At 41.2% G+C, this 16,878-nt stretch overlaps 1 protein-coding gene across 2 annotated transcripts in view; it reads right to left on the reverse strand.

Annotated features, from left to right (window-relative positions):
- LOC121525884 (fibroblast growth factor receptor-like 1) overlaps positions 1 to 16,878 on the reverse strand; it is a 34,240-nt gene that overhangs the window by 16,772 nt on the left and 590 nt on the right. Inside the window, exons 2-3 of one of the 2 annotated variants that reach the window (XM_041812078.1) lie at positions 16,452 to 16,547; positions 12,955 to 13,080 (exon numbers count right to left, since the gene is read on the reverse strand). In XM_041812078.1, the coding sequence (XP_041668012.1) occupies positions 12,955 to 13,080; positions 16,452 to 16,536 (211 nt within the window). In that variant the 5' untranslated portion in view covers positions 16,537 to 16,547. The remainder of the gene's footprint in view (positions 1 to 12,954; positions 13,081 to 16,451; positions 16,548 to 16,878) is intronic. The other variant, XM_041812079.1, reaches the window with a different exon arrangement.

A 16,878-nucleotide genomic window follows, 5' to 3' on the forward strand; every position in this document is an offset into this window, starting at 1 on the left:
CGGGCATTAGGGCCGAGTCAACAGCTAATACCAGGCAGAGTGCTGAGCGTAAGCAGGCATTGAAAACTGCAGAAAGTTTGCCAGAGCCAAAAGGCGCAACGTTATAATAACAAAATCAGTCTGACAGTCTACTCATCCATCGCTACTGTCATAGACGTATAACAGCCTGCTCTGTTTGACGTGGTTTCATTCAGTCTGATCTACGTTAGGAACAGAAGTTAGCCACAGACCACGGTGGACTTTACATTCTTAACTTATTTCTGGTATGACTTATGTCAGTGCATATTTTTAATCTTAATGTAAAACATCAGCTTGCTTTAATTCTGGCTTAAGCAGCAGCAAAAAAAAAATCTCAGACCCCCAATTATCTCCATTTGTTTGGCATAACAGCCTGTTATCATTTGGTTTTATGGGTGAAACCTATGTCAGTTGTTTGTGTGTGTTGTACTTGGTACACAAATGTTTAACTAAAAAAAGTTAACTATAATAACAGTTATAAAGTCAGATTGGTTCTTTGTTTTTTGAAAAACAAGAGCGATATTAGTTAAAATTAGTTATAAATATCTTTGCTCACTACATATTAACCCCTTCTTACCCCCAGATGTGCATCAACACATCAAATAAACTTCTTTTGTCAAATCAACAATTGAAAAAAAATATATCGTTATTATCGGTTACTAGCAATCAGGACTAGGAAATTATCGGTTATCGGTATCGGTTCAAAAAAGTACTTATCGGGCATCACTAGTTATGGCCGTACAAAAGTTTGGGTGAGCCTTAAAAGATTTTCAGGTCTCAAATTGGGCCGCAGCATACTGAGGTTTGGGAAAGGCTGATACATGATAAAAGAATTTAGTATAGGGCAAAGAGGGAGCAAGAATGAGTGTCAACAAAGTTGAGTATCTCTAAGGTCACTAATAAACAGACATGTAGCTTTTTTGTCAATCCGAAAATTAGGAAGAAAACTAAACAAGTGACTAATCACACCACTGATTGCAAAAAATGTCTATGTGACTTGAACTCTGGTTACTCAAGATGAATCTACCTCCTGAGCTGTTTGGCTTATTAAACTAAAAAGCTTTGGCTGGTGCTTCAAGTGCATGGAATTTGCAACAAACAATTTCCTCCCTTCACCTCTGCTCTTAAAAATCTCTTTGAAGTCCTTTTGAAAAACAAGGCATAAGGAGGTGCTAAAATCAAGGCCATTGTGAGAGTTTCTTAATAAGTATTTGAGCTGTATGCATGACCACCGTCCTTTCTTTGATAGGAGCTCTCTTCCTCCTCTGCCTCCCCCTCTCAAGGACAGGTTCTCTTAACCTTGGAGTTATAAGCTCTGGTACTAACATGCACAGGCCCTCTGTAAATAACAAACTAAAGAGGGAAATTGTCCTTTTATCTGCTTGACTGTGTGATACATAGTTCATGTTCAAGGTAGAATGCAGCATAGCTGCACTTTGCTGTTTTAGTCTTCTGGGGTTGGCCCTGGTTGTGAAACTAAGCCTTAAAGCCCTCTACAGATCCTATGATGAATAAGACTCTGCCAGATTCATAACAAACTGCTGAGAATTTCATAGTGTTTACTCAAATTGTTAGAATTTTTAGCTCCTCTGTAAATGGTAATTGATACACATGACCAGATGGGCTTTCCTTCATATCGCAGTGTTGGTACGGTGCTCCTTATTATAGCCAAGCCCCATCTGTGAATGGAATCTTTCATTGCTCAGGAAGAGGAGGGGGAGGCCTGGCGACTCTCAGAATTAGCTTTGTTTTTCTTTGCTCAATTTGGTGATGGATTATTTTAAGAGAAAGGGGCACATTCAATGAGAGGCATTCTTGTGATTCAGACTAAATATAGCCAATTTCAAGAAAACCTGGTGAGCCTGTTAATGAGCTGTTGATCTGACGTGCAGGCATCCGTAGAGAGGGATATGTTAGATGGAGAGAGGAACATAGAAAAATCAAATTAAAGACCACAACGGCTGCCAGACTTGAGCTATGTTCAGATGTGCTGGTACTTATCTGTGTGCTTTTCTCTTTTACTAAACACCTGTGGATTTATAATGAAGTGTACATGCATTCTTTTCTCTCATACAAAGTGATTTGGTCTTTCATAGTCATTGCAAGTTAATAAGGGGTTGGCCTGGCTGCTGACAGCCGCTCCAATAGTGAACACCTGGATCTTAACCAGCCGCAATGAGAACAACCTGATAATGCACGCAACAAGGTTTGCCCAATACAGGATATACTTATTCAAACAACATTGTAAACATGTTCTAATAAAAAGGATTTGGTCCTTAATCTCCAGCCAACTGCAAGAATTTCTCATGCATCAAAAGGCTTTTGCACACTGCCAGACTTTGGTGATTCATTACTTGGATAAACACTGATCTGAGTGAATGTGTCTTCAATATGCCATATTTACATAAAGGATAAGAGGAAGAGAGACAGATAGAAGCTGGAGAATGCCTCCTCCTACTCAGCAGCACTGTGTAAGCTCAGCAGACCGTGCAAAAGGAGACAGACCTCAAACATAACAAAGGAAGTTTAATGGAGCCTGTGCTTCCAGCAAAATATTCTATCATGCATCTCTTAAAACCTCAGGGGCACTTGTGTAACATAAATCAACAAAATGGATGGACAAAAAGTAAGTTCAAGAAGCATTAAAGGGAAGAAAAGAAATTCACAAAACATGAAAGCTAGAAACAAAATCCAGAGCTGGTGACTTTACTTGAGACTGGAGGGGCTAGGTGAAGGCAAAAGGTGAGGCGAACACTGCAGCTTGAGGAGTGTGTGAAAGGCCAGAGCTGCTGTTCAGGGCCTTCTGCTCCGCTTGGCTATACATTTCACAGGCAGAGATAAAAATCAGCATAAAACAGTAAAAAGAGAAAAAAAGGGGAGAAGGACCTTGGCAATTCAAAAAAAAGGGGGGTGAGGAGAGGGGTAGAAAGTGGGCTGAATACGTGGAGTGGTGGCGGAGGTTGTTCTGACAGCAGCAGGGCAGCCAAGGGTGAAGAATGCCTTCTTTTCTTACCACTCCAGACGTCCTGCCCGGCAACTACACCCTGTATGGTAATCAATACCTGTTATTTTCTCCTCTCAGCTTTCCAATCAATAGATAAGAGTGGGGTAAAACTAGCAGGGACAATGGCTCTTTCTTCTGCACCATCTGATGTGGGCTGAATAGCAACTGCTTCAGTGGTGGGAATGGTGCAGGACGAGCTATTGGGTGACATGAGGGACGAGGAAAACAGCAGGAAGGGGCGGAATAAGAAGAAAGAGGTAAAGACTAAAGAGAATAAGATGCTCCAGTCGATCTGTCAGATTACAGCAGATTCACTGAAGTACGATCGCGGCTGCTTGTTAGCAATGAAACTGCGTCTGCTTCCTCCACTAATGGTTTCAGAGCAACAGGCTCCTGCTGACCCCTCATCAAAAGAGCAGGAAAGAAACAGAGAAATTGCTCCACCGTCATAAAGCTTCTGGAAACATCTCCATCACGTGGCCGACCCTTAGCAGGCCCTACTGTGGAGCCTTTGAACTCTAAGCTGCTATATTTCATTATACTTGACTGCTTTCTCCTGGCCCCAGCTGCCCCTGTTGGTGGAGAAAATTGTGTTTTTGTAGAATCTATCCTAACTCCACCTAGAATATATCACATAAACATCATGAGTAGTAGTTTATTGTCTGTAAACTGCATTGATATTTTTTATACTGGGCATCTTTTACACAGCCAACTGCACTAAAACAAAAATATCTTTATCTATGCAAACATAAAAATTGAAAATCCACCTCTAAAATACAGAAATATTAAAAAATATGTAAAGGAAAAAGAAAATGTCTCTGATATAGTGATTATGGTCTTTGTAAACACCATAATACTTCATCATTTTTGAGATAAGAAAACAGAATACAGGCGGCTTACTGCTTTGGTGAATAGTGTCTTGAAAGGAATCCTCTGTTTTACCATTTAGTGATATTTTGATTGTGTTAAAAGTACCATTTGAATTCATTCAAGGGATTTTTTCTGATGACAGGATACATTTTCATACTTCCACAACCTGGAAAAGTCTGGAGGCCTTATGGAAAGACTTACCTTGATCTAAAAGAGGCCTTTCATATAATGTTTATGGAGAGGCTGTTCTGACTTATTAATGGATAATTCATGCAAGTTGCAGTGGAAAAGTTTATAGCAATTTTTCTTACGCTTTACCTGGTCTTCCATTAAACAGAGGCTTGGGTTTTTTTTTTTCTAAATATTAGTGAGTACAATACTATAGAAACCTGTGAACCTTCTTTTCTCTACCTAATGGTGTTTTCCTTCAGGGTTTGATTTGATTGTATTTAACTTTTAAAGAAAATAATACAAAATGTCCATTATATACAGTGGCTATAAAAATTATTCATCCCATTGGATGTTTAAGCCTTTGACTCATTTTATGAATAATTCATTGTCAACATAATTGGCCTTTTTGACAAAAAAAATTACTAAAAAACACCTTTAATGTCAAAAGTGAAAACAGATTTCTATTAAGTAATATTAAATATGGAATGTAAAATAAGTGACTGCATATTCACTCCTATCAAGTCAGTAATTAGAAGATGCACCTTTGGCTGCAATAACAGCAATGTGCCTGTGTGGATAGGTCTCGATCAGGCTTGCACATCTGAATCCGGACACTGCAATTTCACTCCATTCTTTGCACAAGGATCAGGTGTGAACAGTACTTTTCAAGTCCAGCCATAAATTCTCTGTAGGATTGAGGTCTTCACTGGACCACTCCGAACATTCATCTTTTTGTCATTAAACCATTTCAGTGTGGCTTTCGCTGTATGCTTCAGGTCATTGTCTTGCTGGAAAATAAACCTTCTCCAGAGCCATAGTTTTCTTGCAGACTGAAAAAGATGGTCCTCCAGGATTTTCCTAAATTTTGCCAGAAGTCTTCCAAGGCTGGCTGCTGAGAAGCATCCCCACAGCATGATGCTGCCCCCACTGTGCTTCACAGTGGGGATGGTGTGTTTTTGGTGATGTGCAGTCAGTGTTTGGTGTCCCACAAACATAATGTCTTGTCTGATAGCCAAATAGCACCATTTGGTCTCATCAGACTAAAGAACTTTATTCCACTTGACCATGGAGTCTCCCACATGCCTTTTGGTGAACTCTATAGTAAAGATTCAATTTTAGTTTTCTTCAACAGCGGCTTTCTGTTTGCCACTCTTCCATAAAGCTTTGACTGCTGAAGAACCCAAGCAACAGTTGTATGCACAGTGTCTTCCATCTTAGCTGCTGAAGCTTGTAACTCCTTCAGAGTAGTTATAGGTGTCTTGGTGTCTTCTCTCACATGTCTCCTTCTTGCACGGTCATGCAGTTTGACAATAGCCTGATCTAGCAGAATTACACAAGTACCATATTACTTCCATTTCTTGATGAAGGATTTAACTGAACTCCAGGGGATGTTCAGTGCCTTTTTGTATCCAACCCATGACTTAAACTTTTCAATAACATCTCTAAGTTGCTTGGAGTGTTCTTTTGTCTTCATGGTGTAATGGTAGCCAGGAAAACTGACTAACCAGTGACTAGACCTTCCAGACACAGGTGTCTTTATACTACAATCACTTGAGACACATTCACTGCATTGAGGTGATCCCATTTCACTAATTGTGAGACTACTAGTTCCAACTGGCTGGACCTCTGTTAAATTAGGTCAGTCACTTTTGAGGGTTTAATATTTATGCAGTCACTAATTTGACATGACATATTTGTATTTAATTGACTTTACTTTGTAAAAATATGTTTTCACTTCAACAGTTAAGAGATATTCCTTGTCTTTTTGTTTGTCAAAAAGGTCACTTTATATTGACCATGATTGGTTTATAAAACCAATAAAAGGCTAAAATGTCCAAGGGGTGGATACCTTTAATAGGCACCGTACCCTGTCAACAAGAGTAATGCAACAGAGAAGAAAAAAATCCCCAAGTAGTCAAGGTTTCTTATTCCTCTCTGCTTTAGAGCTTCACTGTTGTCTACAAAGTATTAAAAACTACATCACAGAGCTACAAAGTGTGCTGGTTGACATCACATAAATAAAGGCACTTTTTAACATTCTTAGGAAATAGAAACAAAAAACACTGACTCAAAGGAGTAACATTCTTGCAAATGTGAATCTGTCATAAAGAGCGCACAGTGAGTGGCACTCTAGTCGTTTTATCTCACTCCATTAGGCTAAGGCCTGGTGCACACACACGGGCTGAGTGTGTGCTTAGGGCCACTTATCAAAGAGGAGGCAGCAGACAGGAGGCTGAGAAGGGAGAGGAAAAAAGGCGAAGTAGAGTGACAGACAGAAACAGACGAAGACGGGTCAGAGGAGGGGAGAAAAAAAAAGAAAAAAAAAAAAAACAAGCCAAAGACAGAGTAGTTGGGTAAGGGTTAAAGAGAGGGGTCTTGATTTAAAGAGTGGCAGGGAGCAGAGGCTAAGATGGCAGAGAGGCCTCCTTTAACACACAGCTCATAAGGCAAGGAGGGCTGCATGGGGGAGTGAAGGGGATTAGGTGGGCCCAGGCGGCAGTAACCAGGAATCCCAACAATCTCACACCCCACTCCCTGGCCCGGGCTCAGCCTTGGCCACATGACACACACTCAAACAGACCTCTCTCTGCAACACAGAGCAGGGCACCAATGAGCACCTGTTTATTACTGTCTGTCTGATATGTTTGGAGATAGAGAGACCACTTGGCACTGAAAAGGACACTGTGTGAATGCTCACACATGTTTGGCTGCTCTGGACTGCCTGTCTGCATATTGTCTCTTCACAAATACCATAGCATTTTGGTTTGGAGGCAAAAGACTTATTTATCTGCATCTGCTTATTTCACTGATGAAAAGGGTGATAAACCTACTTTCAGACACATTTTCTACAGTGGCATTTGTCTAATCCAACCATGGTGTTTGGGAACTGAGACAAAAATTCTATGAGTGCTCAAAATGTCAAAATGATAGAAAAGGTATATTTTAAATGCGTACTAAGATGGCATAAGGACCATACACAGCACAACATTTTGTAAGAAAAACTAGCTATGGCTGTTCTATACATGACTCCAACTATTTGCTCCTTTTAAGTTTAGCAGAAGTGCTGCACAATTAATCTAATCCCATTTGCAATGTCAGGCAATACATTTACATAACCATATAAAAGGCTGCAGTTATTTTGGTATGAAGTAACTCAAAAGGTTTACAAAAATGCCTGCAGAAAGGTCTTCAAGTTTACAATTGTGCCACTGCATTTGCACTTTGTAGAAGTACCTTTATTTTTTTTTTTAAAAAAGAAAGGTTGTTTTGAAAACAGAACTGTAAAAATTTCAGTTTTTTTATTTTCCATGTTACTCAATATTTCTCTGTTTGAGCTGAGAAATAGAAACTTCAAAACTATCATTATTTTTTGCATTTTCTTTGATAACCAAGCAAGTAGACTCATGATACCATGTATGTATCATAATCCAAGTTGCAACGTTGTCCAGTATAATCACAGTACAATCAAAGTTTTTCAAACATGTTGGCTGACAAACTACTTTCTTGGTGATACAAGTCATCATCTTTATTTGTATGGCATTCAACGTTAGAGGTAGACAGATTATCGGCCTGGTCGATTACTGATGCTGATTTACGTATGCTGATTATCGGTACTGGCATTCTATTTAATAGAATTAAATAAAACTGTAACTGGCCAAAAAGATTTAATTCAAATGTGTGCTACTTAACTGCAAGGTCTGTCTTCCCCTTTGGTTTTGTTTTCACTTTTTACAGTCTTCGCTTCAATATTCTGGCCACCACACTATCTGACCAGCTTGACGTCACACAACCACCAGTCAATCAGCACTGAGGCCTGGATGGCACTGACAAGGGGAGCGCACCACATCACTTCCTGTTTCCTGCTTCTACTCTGTTGTCATGTGCTGATCCTCATATTGACAGAGCTAGTGCTAAATTATTTATTTTCTTATTTTTTTAGATGCCATTTTACTTTTTCCACATCAAGTACATTATATTTGTCATATCAAATGCATACCAGTCTAATATCGATTATCAGTCACACACGACTAATAATCAGTATTGATATTGGCTGTAAAAAACCCATACCATCCATCCATCCATCCATCCATTTTCTATACGCCTTATTCCGTTCTGGGTAGTGGGGGGGGGGGGGGGGGGGGTGTGGTGCCAATCCCAGCTGTCATTGGGCGAGAGGCGGGGTACACCCTGGACTGGTCGCCAGTCAATCGCAGAAACCCATACCAGTAAACCTTTATTTAACCTGATCATAATTCTTTCAGTTGTGTGTTGAATTTGCAGCAGACTACCTCACAATCCCCAAAGCCATATTGGCACAGCTTTTTCTCAGCGATAATAAAAAATGTAATTACCAGTTTGATTTTCTTCTGAACTGCCCTATCTGAAAACAAAAGTTCAATACTCAACTGCCTAAATGCAAGTCAGCTCTTGGTCAACACAGATTTTATGTATCATACTAAAAACAGCCTTTTTCCTAGCACAAACATTAAATATTATTAATAGATGTCACAAGTAGACACTGATTTATTTAAAGGGAACAGAGGCCAAAAGTATGAATCATTTTTTGAATCTTTGCTTTCACATTACATCACTGTGCTTTATGCAGGCCTAAAAAGTGATTAAAATAAAGAAAACTTTCAGTAACACTGCTAGATATGCCAAAGGCACACTTGCAGATGTTCAGATATTCTAGAAGCAATACAAGGAGCCTTAGTCCTAATAATTACATCTGAAACAATTTGATCAAAGTCCAATTTCACACAAGGCTATGAGGCCAGCTTCCTGATTTCACTCCTTCCAATATTCTGTTGTATGTAAACTTTGAATCACTTCAAAAACTTAACTGGCCTTTAAGCTCTAGCCCCTATATTGCAACACAATTCATGTAGACATCACTTCAAAAAACATTTCAGACCCTGTGCGTCACTGTACAAGTCCTAATCAAAAAAACAAAACAAGCTCAGTCTGCTTACAAAAAGGACTATTTGTTGTTTCACATCCTCCATTAGTCAACAGTGTGCTGCATCCAGCCACTCCCCACACATGTCTCCTCAGTCAGAGTCCAGTCTGGAGGTGCTGAATGAGATACAGATGTCTTATTAAGTCTAGCCACTGTCACCTTGGCGTTGTTTAAGATGCTTAAGTGATTGGAGGAAAAGCACAAAAACTGTAAACAAAACTGTTTTGAGCCAGAGACGCTGTCACTGTCAGACCCATGTATGTGACCCTGTGTGTTGTGATGATGATGATGATGATGATGATGATAGCCAAGTCTGGCACTGAGTGCCACTCATTTCTTCATGTCCAGGAACCCTAAACCAGCTCAAAATCAAACAATCTCCATGAAACTTGGAAGTGCTTTACACCAGCGCCTTTGTCAACAAGGTCCTTTCAGGGGAGGGCCAATGACAGACTGCGATGTAGCAGGAGCATTTGGGCAGAATAGGGCAATACAGGCAGGAGCAGGAGGGAGGGAAACGCTACTACAAGAGTGGGTGAGGGAAAGAGAAAGGGGAATGAGACAGAGACGAGACAGAGCAGGGAAAAGCAAGGTGATACAGACAGGGGGTGGAGGAACAGGCAAAGCTCTCACTGACAGCAATGGGGCCTCTTGGCAATCCGGGAATATTGTCTGAAATCAATCTGTCATCATGGAGCTTTTGAGCCTGTCATTACGATGTGGTACTCGGCCTTTCACAGTGACAATTTGTTCAGTACTTTCCCAGTTCACCTTACGACTCAGCTGTAAAAAGGTCACTGCCCTCTATCTGTCTCTGTCTGCCAGTCTGGCTGTCTCAGTCTTTGTTAATCAACTGTCCATGCTGAGCTGTGCATTTCTTTCATCGACGTGACCTGCATAGGAACAGGTGACTGATGACCTGAATAGACATCATAAATAAAGACTGCTGCTACAGTACTGATTCCCCTTATGAAATGAGTGGAATGTTTAAATGTGTGTTTGTATCAAACTTATCAGAGTTAGCATGATGAAGAAAACTGGGTATTCAAGCAACAATGTGGATCAGAATACAGAATAGATGTACGGTTAGTAGAGTTTCACTATTCTTCCTCTTGGAAACACAACCATTTCTTTAAACTATAATGCTAATTATGGCCTTGTTCATATATGAATTCTAATTGTGAGCCTTCTGAAAAGGTAATTTAAACACACTACAACTAAACTATGGATGACTTAAAATTTGGTGGCTGCTGTTCAAGATGATGTTATAAACTTGGAAAGAAGAAGTGAGAGTTTGATCAGCGTGTGGTAATACATGAAAAGCTGATGAATCACAAAAATTCGCCCACCAGGGGTCATAAATATCCACCCCAAACTACATGGTAATCATTCCAGTAGATGTAAAAATATTTCCCTGCAATTCTGAGATTTCAATAACCATGCTTAACATACAGACAACCCAACCAACAGCAGACACTGCTTCCTGAACATGGTCTACCTTGGCTAAAAATAAACAAAAAGAACAGTCTGTTTAGCTAATATTCATTCTAGACGCATAATAATTGTATGAATGGAGCAGCGCCCACATCTGCCAAGCATCTAACTCCAAGAACATCCAGCCCGGGGGCTGATCCAAAGACCAAACTCTCTTCTCTGTGCATGAGGAAATCAAATCAGTCTCACTGCATGGTGCAGAGTTCCAGTGTGGGACAGCAGTAGTCCTGCTATAAAATATGAACAGTTATATTCTCTGCTCCTGAAATGATTTTTCCTCCCTTGTCCTGTTCAACTCTTCAAGTCAAAGCAGGGACATATTTTTTCCATTCATTACAGAGGTATCATGAATAAAAAATCAGGGGCCTCTTAGCCTTTAGTGTTGAAACGGACTGCTGCTGCTGAAATGCGTGCATACAAATCCCATCATGACAGCTTATACGCTTCCAATGAAAACTCCTTTTTTGACGTACTGTCGCAAGGAATCACTCACACCAGACTCTTTATACGTTCAATCAATGGGGACAAAGCCCCAAGAATTTCCGAGGTCGCTCAAAAGAATCACTAATGAAAAACAAAGTGGAAGTCCAAAAGCCACAAAGCCATGTGGGGTCTTACTGAAGCCCAACGGAGGTAAACTGAAAGAGATGGGGTGGGGAGGGTGGGGGTTGTGGAGGGGAGGATGGAAGAAATTGGAAGGAGTGTCCGGGGGTGTGTGTGGAAAGTCAGCAGAGGCCTCATTCAGAGTTCGTTACCCCAGCAGTCCCCTGGCTTGGCTTTCTTTGGGCTCAGCCAGCCATCTCTATTGCCACCACCATAACTTTCAATCAACCTTTTAACTGCAGAAAGGGTGTGAGTGAATGTCTATCAGGAAAACAAGGGATTTCTAATGTCAGAAAGAGCAGTACGTTAGAGAAAAAGAAAACAGAGAACACCTTTTTTGGAGTATGGCATCTGATATCAGGTTATACAGATGCAGCTGTCTCCAAAAATCATAAACATCAGGAAACTATGAAAGACTTGAGGCCCAGAGAAGGAGAAAAGGGAGAGGAAGCATATCATGATGTTAAGATACCTCCTGGCTGCCTGATTAGGTATTCTGATAAGTCAGTGGGCTGCTACAACGGCACAGACTCATTTGCGGGCTGTGGCAAGTACATTCAGTAAGATGATCCAGATTATATTTCTGTGGTTTAAATCAGCCTTTTATTTAGGAACATCACAATGACAACCATACAACTTGTTCAAACCTGCTCAGTCCAGGCAACATCCTGAAGGTCACCGTGACATCACAGGTTTCTTTAAGACAACAAAAGGTTGTCATGGTACATGTTTTGTAGGGTTTTTCACAAGGTGGATCTCCCCCAAGGAAGGGGGCAAAAAAATACATTTCTAGAGGAAACTGGGAGAAGAGGAAAATTGGAAAGAACCTTTCTACCTGAAGCCGTATACTGACTACAAATAAAAAATAAACAAGGTTCAAATCTGCAGGAAAAGAAAACCACTTTCTCCTCTTGGGGGTCAAAGAAGAAGACCAATTGGAATCTCAGCATTTCATTAACAAAATGACTGAATAAACATACGGAGCACACAAGTGATAGAAAGATGGAGGAGGAGCGGGGGGGGTGGGGGGGTGGGGTATCTCTCCATGACTTGGCTCCTCAAAAGAAAAGAGAAAACAAAGCAAGACTGGAGAAATGAAGGAGCCTTAGAAAGAGGGGTTGTGCAAGATAAACACTTCCCACTGTGGAGCTGAAATGTTATTGTAAGGTCACTTGTAAGGTTCCAGTGAGGCGGACCCTCACCCCCACCTACGGGCTTGCTTCCAACAGATAAGTTCATTCTCCCCTGGCCAAGGGCGTAACACAGCAGCCTGAGTCGAGGAGTCTAAACAGAGTACAGTATCATCTGATGCTTATTTTACACCAAAAACCTGTCAATAAACAACAATCTGTCATTCATACGCTGGGTTAATCCTGTGAGTCATGCCAGGAAAGCGTTTAAAGTCAATTATCATCTGAATGGTGACAGTCTGGCACCTCCATGCACACTCTGTAAGCAGCTCCATGGGGTTTGCAGAGGTTAACAGGAGCAAAAAGCAATGCTATTTAAGTGAACCCAAATTCATTCAGCGAGCAGGAAGAGTGTGTGTGGTCTGAAAACACTTCCTGAGCCAACTGCCCAAACAAACTAATGAGCATTGTACACATACAGACCATGGTATAATTTAATTTTCATGAAAAATGTATAACTAGAAAAGAAAAATCTCCTCCATTTGAGAATTAGCATACAGCTGAGAGGGACAAATCCAGTGAGTGGACAATGCCTTGTTGAATTTCCAAGTGAACGCTAATTGAAGAGACCATTAAAGTCAGTCAATGAGGGGAGTGTTGCTCACAGGGATTATAGGACCCTGCTAAAATAAACACCAACTGACCTCCATTATGACTACTTATCACAGCAACAGCCTTTTCCTTTCTTTCCCCATGGAGGGATGAAGTCTGACACATTCCTCCCTTTGAGTGTTTCCTCAGGAGCTCACAGGGGTTGATTGCAGTGTGTGCTGAAAGATGAGGGACACGACTTGTTATAGTGATGCTAACATTATTTCCGTGATAGAAGCTAAAGGGTTGTAGTAAGAGGAATATCATTTCCACCCAGCTTAGAAGAGAAGGAGGTGGAGCGGGACTAGTTGTTGGTGCACCTCTGAGGTTTTCCAAATTGTTCCGTGCTCCATGGATGTCTCATTATCATGACTTTTCTCAGGGTAATTTCAGCCTGCTTAATAAAACACATGCATATATTCAGACGCACGAAAGCAGTGCTCATTCACCCTCGTAACTTCTTCTCACGCACCTCTAAATGGCAGCGCCTCAGTGTTTAGTCCCCCGTCCACTTTGGGTTCTAATAGATGACAAATAAGTCGGGTGTACAGGGATGAGGAGTGTTTAAAATTAATCACTGCTGCCCTAACCAAGCTGGGGGACTGGAGCACTTAATAATCCATCCATTGTTCTCTGCAAATGGGCCAAGACTCAGAACATAGGGGCTGCAAAGAGAGCTGGTGGGAGTAAAGGTCAGCTCATGCCTTGTTTTAACGACAGCACATTAACTTAACTCACTTCCTTTAACTTTACACTGGTAATAAATGGGAGGAAATGCAAAGAGAAGCAGGGAGGACCAAGCTGGACATGTGTGAAAAGGGAAGCAGGCACTGTTACTTGTCTGATTCAGAAACAAAAAAACTACATCTGCTTTTTTATCCAAGACCCACACAGATTAAAGTTCAAGACCAATTTGATTAACTTAAGTTCCCATGTTCTGTGTGGGTGAAAAACAAAACATAAAATGAAACTGCTTGTATTTCTAATACTAGAATGGAGCACTTAAATGAGATGTGGGCATGGATTGTAAAAAACACTACATACACAGCAGCTTTTGAGCACAATTCTCTTCTCTTTTCTCCCCCTGAGTCTCACCAGCTTGGCCCACCACCACCGTTACACCTTCTTACTATTCAGGAGCAATTTAAAAAATAAGAGGACTTTGGGGCATTTGGTTACTGAGAAACTAGCCTCATTATGGTTGGAGGAAATGGAAAACTGTCTGGGAGCCAAATGGCCTTGTGATTTTAAAAGGCCTTGGCATACAATGCATCCCATAGTACCTTCTTGTTATGAAACCATGATGTAACTTTGCTATAAAATGTATATTTTCCAAAAGGGTTGCAGCGCAGTTTTTGCATGCTTTAAACTTCAACAGATGGTCCTGCAGGAGAAGCAAACTTGTGTAATGTAAAAAAAAGGAATAGAGAAGTCACATATAGGCACAAAGTAATACAACTGTTTGTGATGCCTGTTTCTAATTAAAATGCATCCAAACTGCATGGTTCACACACAGTACCGTGTGTGTGCTGATGCAAGCTAAGTCTGGGTGAAAAACAGAGACACCTGGTGCCTCTCTGTTTCTCCCAGGGTGCATTTCTGCATATCCATATGTCCAGGCTGCTGCATTCCTCTGTTAGAGGAGCCCAGTGGTCCCTGGGCCTGTCACCACATTAGAGGCTCTACTGGGACACATCGCTGAGCACCTCCTCCAGCTGCTGGGGCAGGGGAGCACAGAGGGGGGCTTGGATGGAGGAAGTGTGGGGGTTCCTATGGGGGGATCTTAAGGAATAATTCTTGCTTGGCCAGTCGCAAAGTCACAGCAGCGGAAAGAGGAGGGGTCCATCTGTGCCTGTTTGTGTTTATGCGTGAGTATGTGTAAGGGGGTGTGTGTGGTAAAGGAGAAGGGGTCCAGGGTCAGATGACGCCTGATGACTGACAGCGACAGGCTTTGAATCATGCACCCAAACATACTATCCTCTAAGGCCCATTGTTTGAAAATTAAGTCAAAAGCAATAAAGTACACTTGCAATGTTTTTAACAGTTTCACACTCAGACAGAGGAAGTATGTCTTTTATAATTTAATCTACATTTATCAAAGATGTCATTGTACATTGTTAAATTTTACTAGGACAGTTTTACAGCTTTTCTGGCCTTGGTTTCACCATAAAAGCACACACACTCCAAGTCAAAACCTCAAGCCTGTATTTCACAGGATGTCAGAGTCAAGATGTTGCATTTGGAGTGTAACACAGTGCTCAGCGTTGCTTCTGCTAAGAGAAATATGCGATATTCACACTTCACAGATTGTCAAACATCATTCAGAATCATTTCTCTCACACTGTCTGCCAGCTACATATTTTCTTGTGTTTTATCTCTGTGTATATCAGACACACAGAGATTTTTGCAATTTGTCTGAGAGACAAATTGCAAAAAGGAGGAAAATTCATCTCTCTGTCAGACGTTAATTCAATTCAGACCTCCACTCTCCATCACCGCATCGGATTCTTATTTGGGTTCTCCTCCAGTGACATCTGTTAATCTGTAAACACACAAAATTGCCCGTCTAATCTTATTTAGCCCCCACGTCTTGTTTACTTATGCTTTAGTCGTGCCGTGAAGGCACAGCCGCCACACTGTGAATGAGGCATTGTCTGCAGACCCACAGATCTAATCTCACTGCCAGCCCTCCTCCTGCCCCCTCTACCTCCAGCCCTGATAGCCACATGCAGGTATTGTACCTATCAGACGCCTCTTGAATTCACTCCCATGCTGAGCTTGAGGATAAAGAGACCCGCTTGTTTTGCCAGTGCAAGGTCTTCCGGGGAAATGTGTCTGGCTTTAAGATTTGTCTCATTAAACCCAGAGTTTCAAGTTTTGCCTTGGTCTTTGACTCATGGCCCTGGATTGCATCAGACACGCTTCAGCAGTCAGTGATGGTGGATGAAATTATAGAAATTGCCTTGACAGTTTTTCACAACCTGTTGACAAGCTTACAGTAAGACGTCTTTCTTAAAGCAGTATTGATACTGGCACAACAAACGGGGCAGTGAATTGTCAGACTGGGGGTCTTCCACTTTCTACTCAGTGTTTCGGACATAATCAAACTCATATACGCTGATGTGAGGCAGAGCAGCCACAGGAGAGCTGGACTCTAGACTGACTTGTTTTTTTTCACCCTGGGAAGCTGATGGATGGTGTTTGTTTGGTTTAGCTGTAGTGAATGTGAGCCCAAACACACACTAACATACATGCACCGCCATGGCTGAAACACACACAAACTGGGGGTAGGGGCTGGCTTGCCCTCTCTCATTCCCCTGCCCTGTGTTGATTTTGGGTCCTGTTTAGAGATTTTTTTAGTTCTTAGTTTTCCATCTCTTACTTCTCAGCATAAAAAAAAATGCAAAGAGCCAACTGAGACTTTCTTCATGCTCACAAGAAACCGACCAGTCGGCTTGACTTAAAATGAGCTGTGAAACTGGGGTTACCTCCAGGTTCAAAATGTGCAATATAAGGAGGAAAGAAAGAGCGTTTATGGAGCAGGGCTCACCTCGTGCACAATTGGTCAGCAGAAAAGCCTCAAAGAAGAACAGCACAATCTTCAGGGTGCCCATGCTGTCCAAAGACAACTTCATGTTCCCTTAGTCTGAAAGATGAGAGACATGGTCACAGTTACACAGGGTACATCTGCCAACACAGAATATGCTGTGCTGAAAGGCAAATTTAAGTGATTAATGATGCTATAACAAGGCATATAACAATACCCAGCTGTTCTGGTCAATTACTTTATTGAAAGGATAACAATACGATACATTCAAAGATGTTCTATGAGGAAATATGAAAAATATACAATTTCTTATGACACGTCACTTAACTTTTCTCGATTTTCTGTTTGTTTGCTTAACCTAAGGGGTTTCCAACCTAAACTCCCGGGGTAATTTAGGATATGTAATGTAGTCTAAAATAAACTCAAAATA

This window comes from Cheilinus undulatus, linkage group 18 (genome assembly GCF_018320785.1).
Source record: "Cheilinus undulatus linkage group 18, ASM1832078v1, whole genome shotgun sequence".
Taxonomy (NCBI): domain Eukaryota; kingdom Metazoa; phylum Chordata; class Actinopteri; order Labriformes; family Labridae; genus Cheilinus; species Cheilinus undulatus.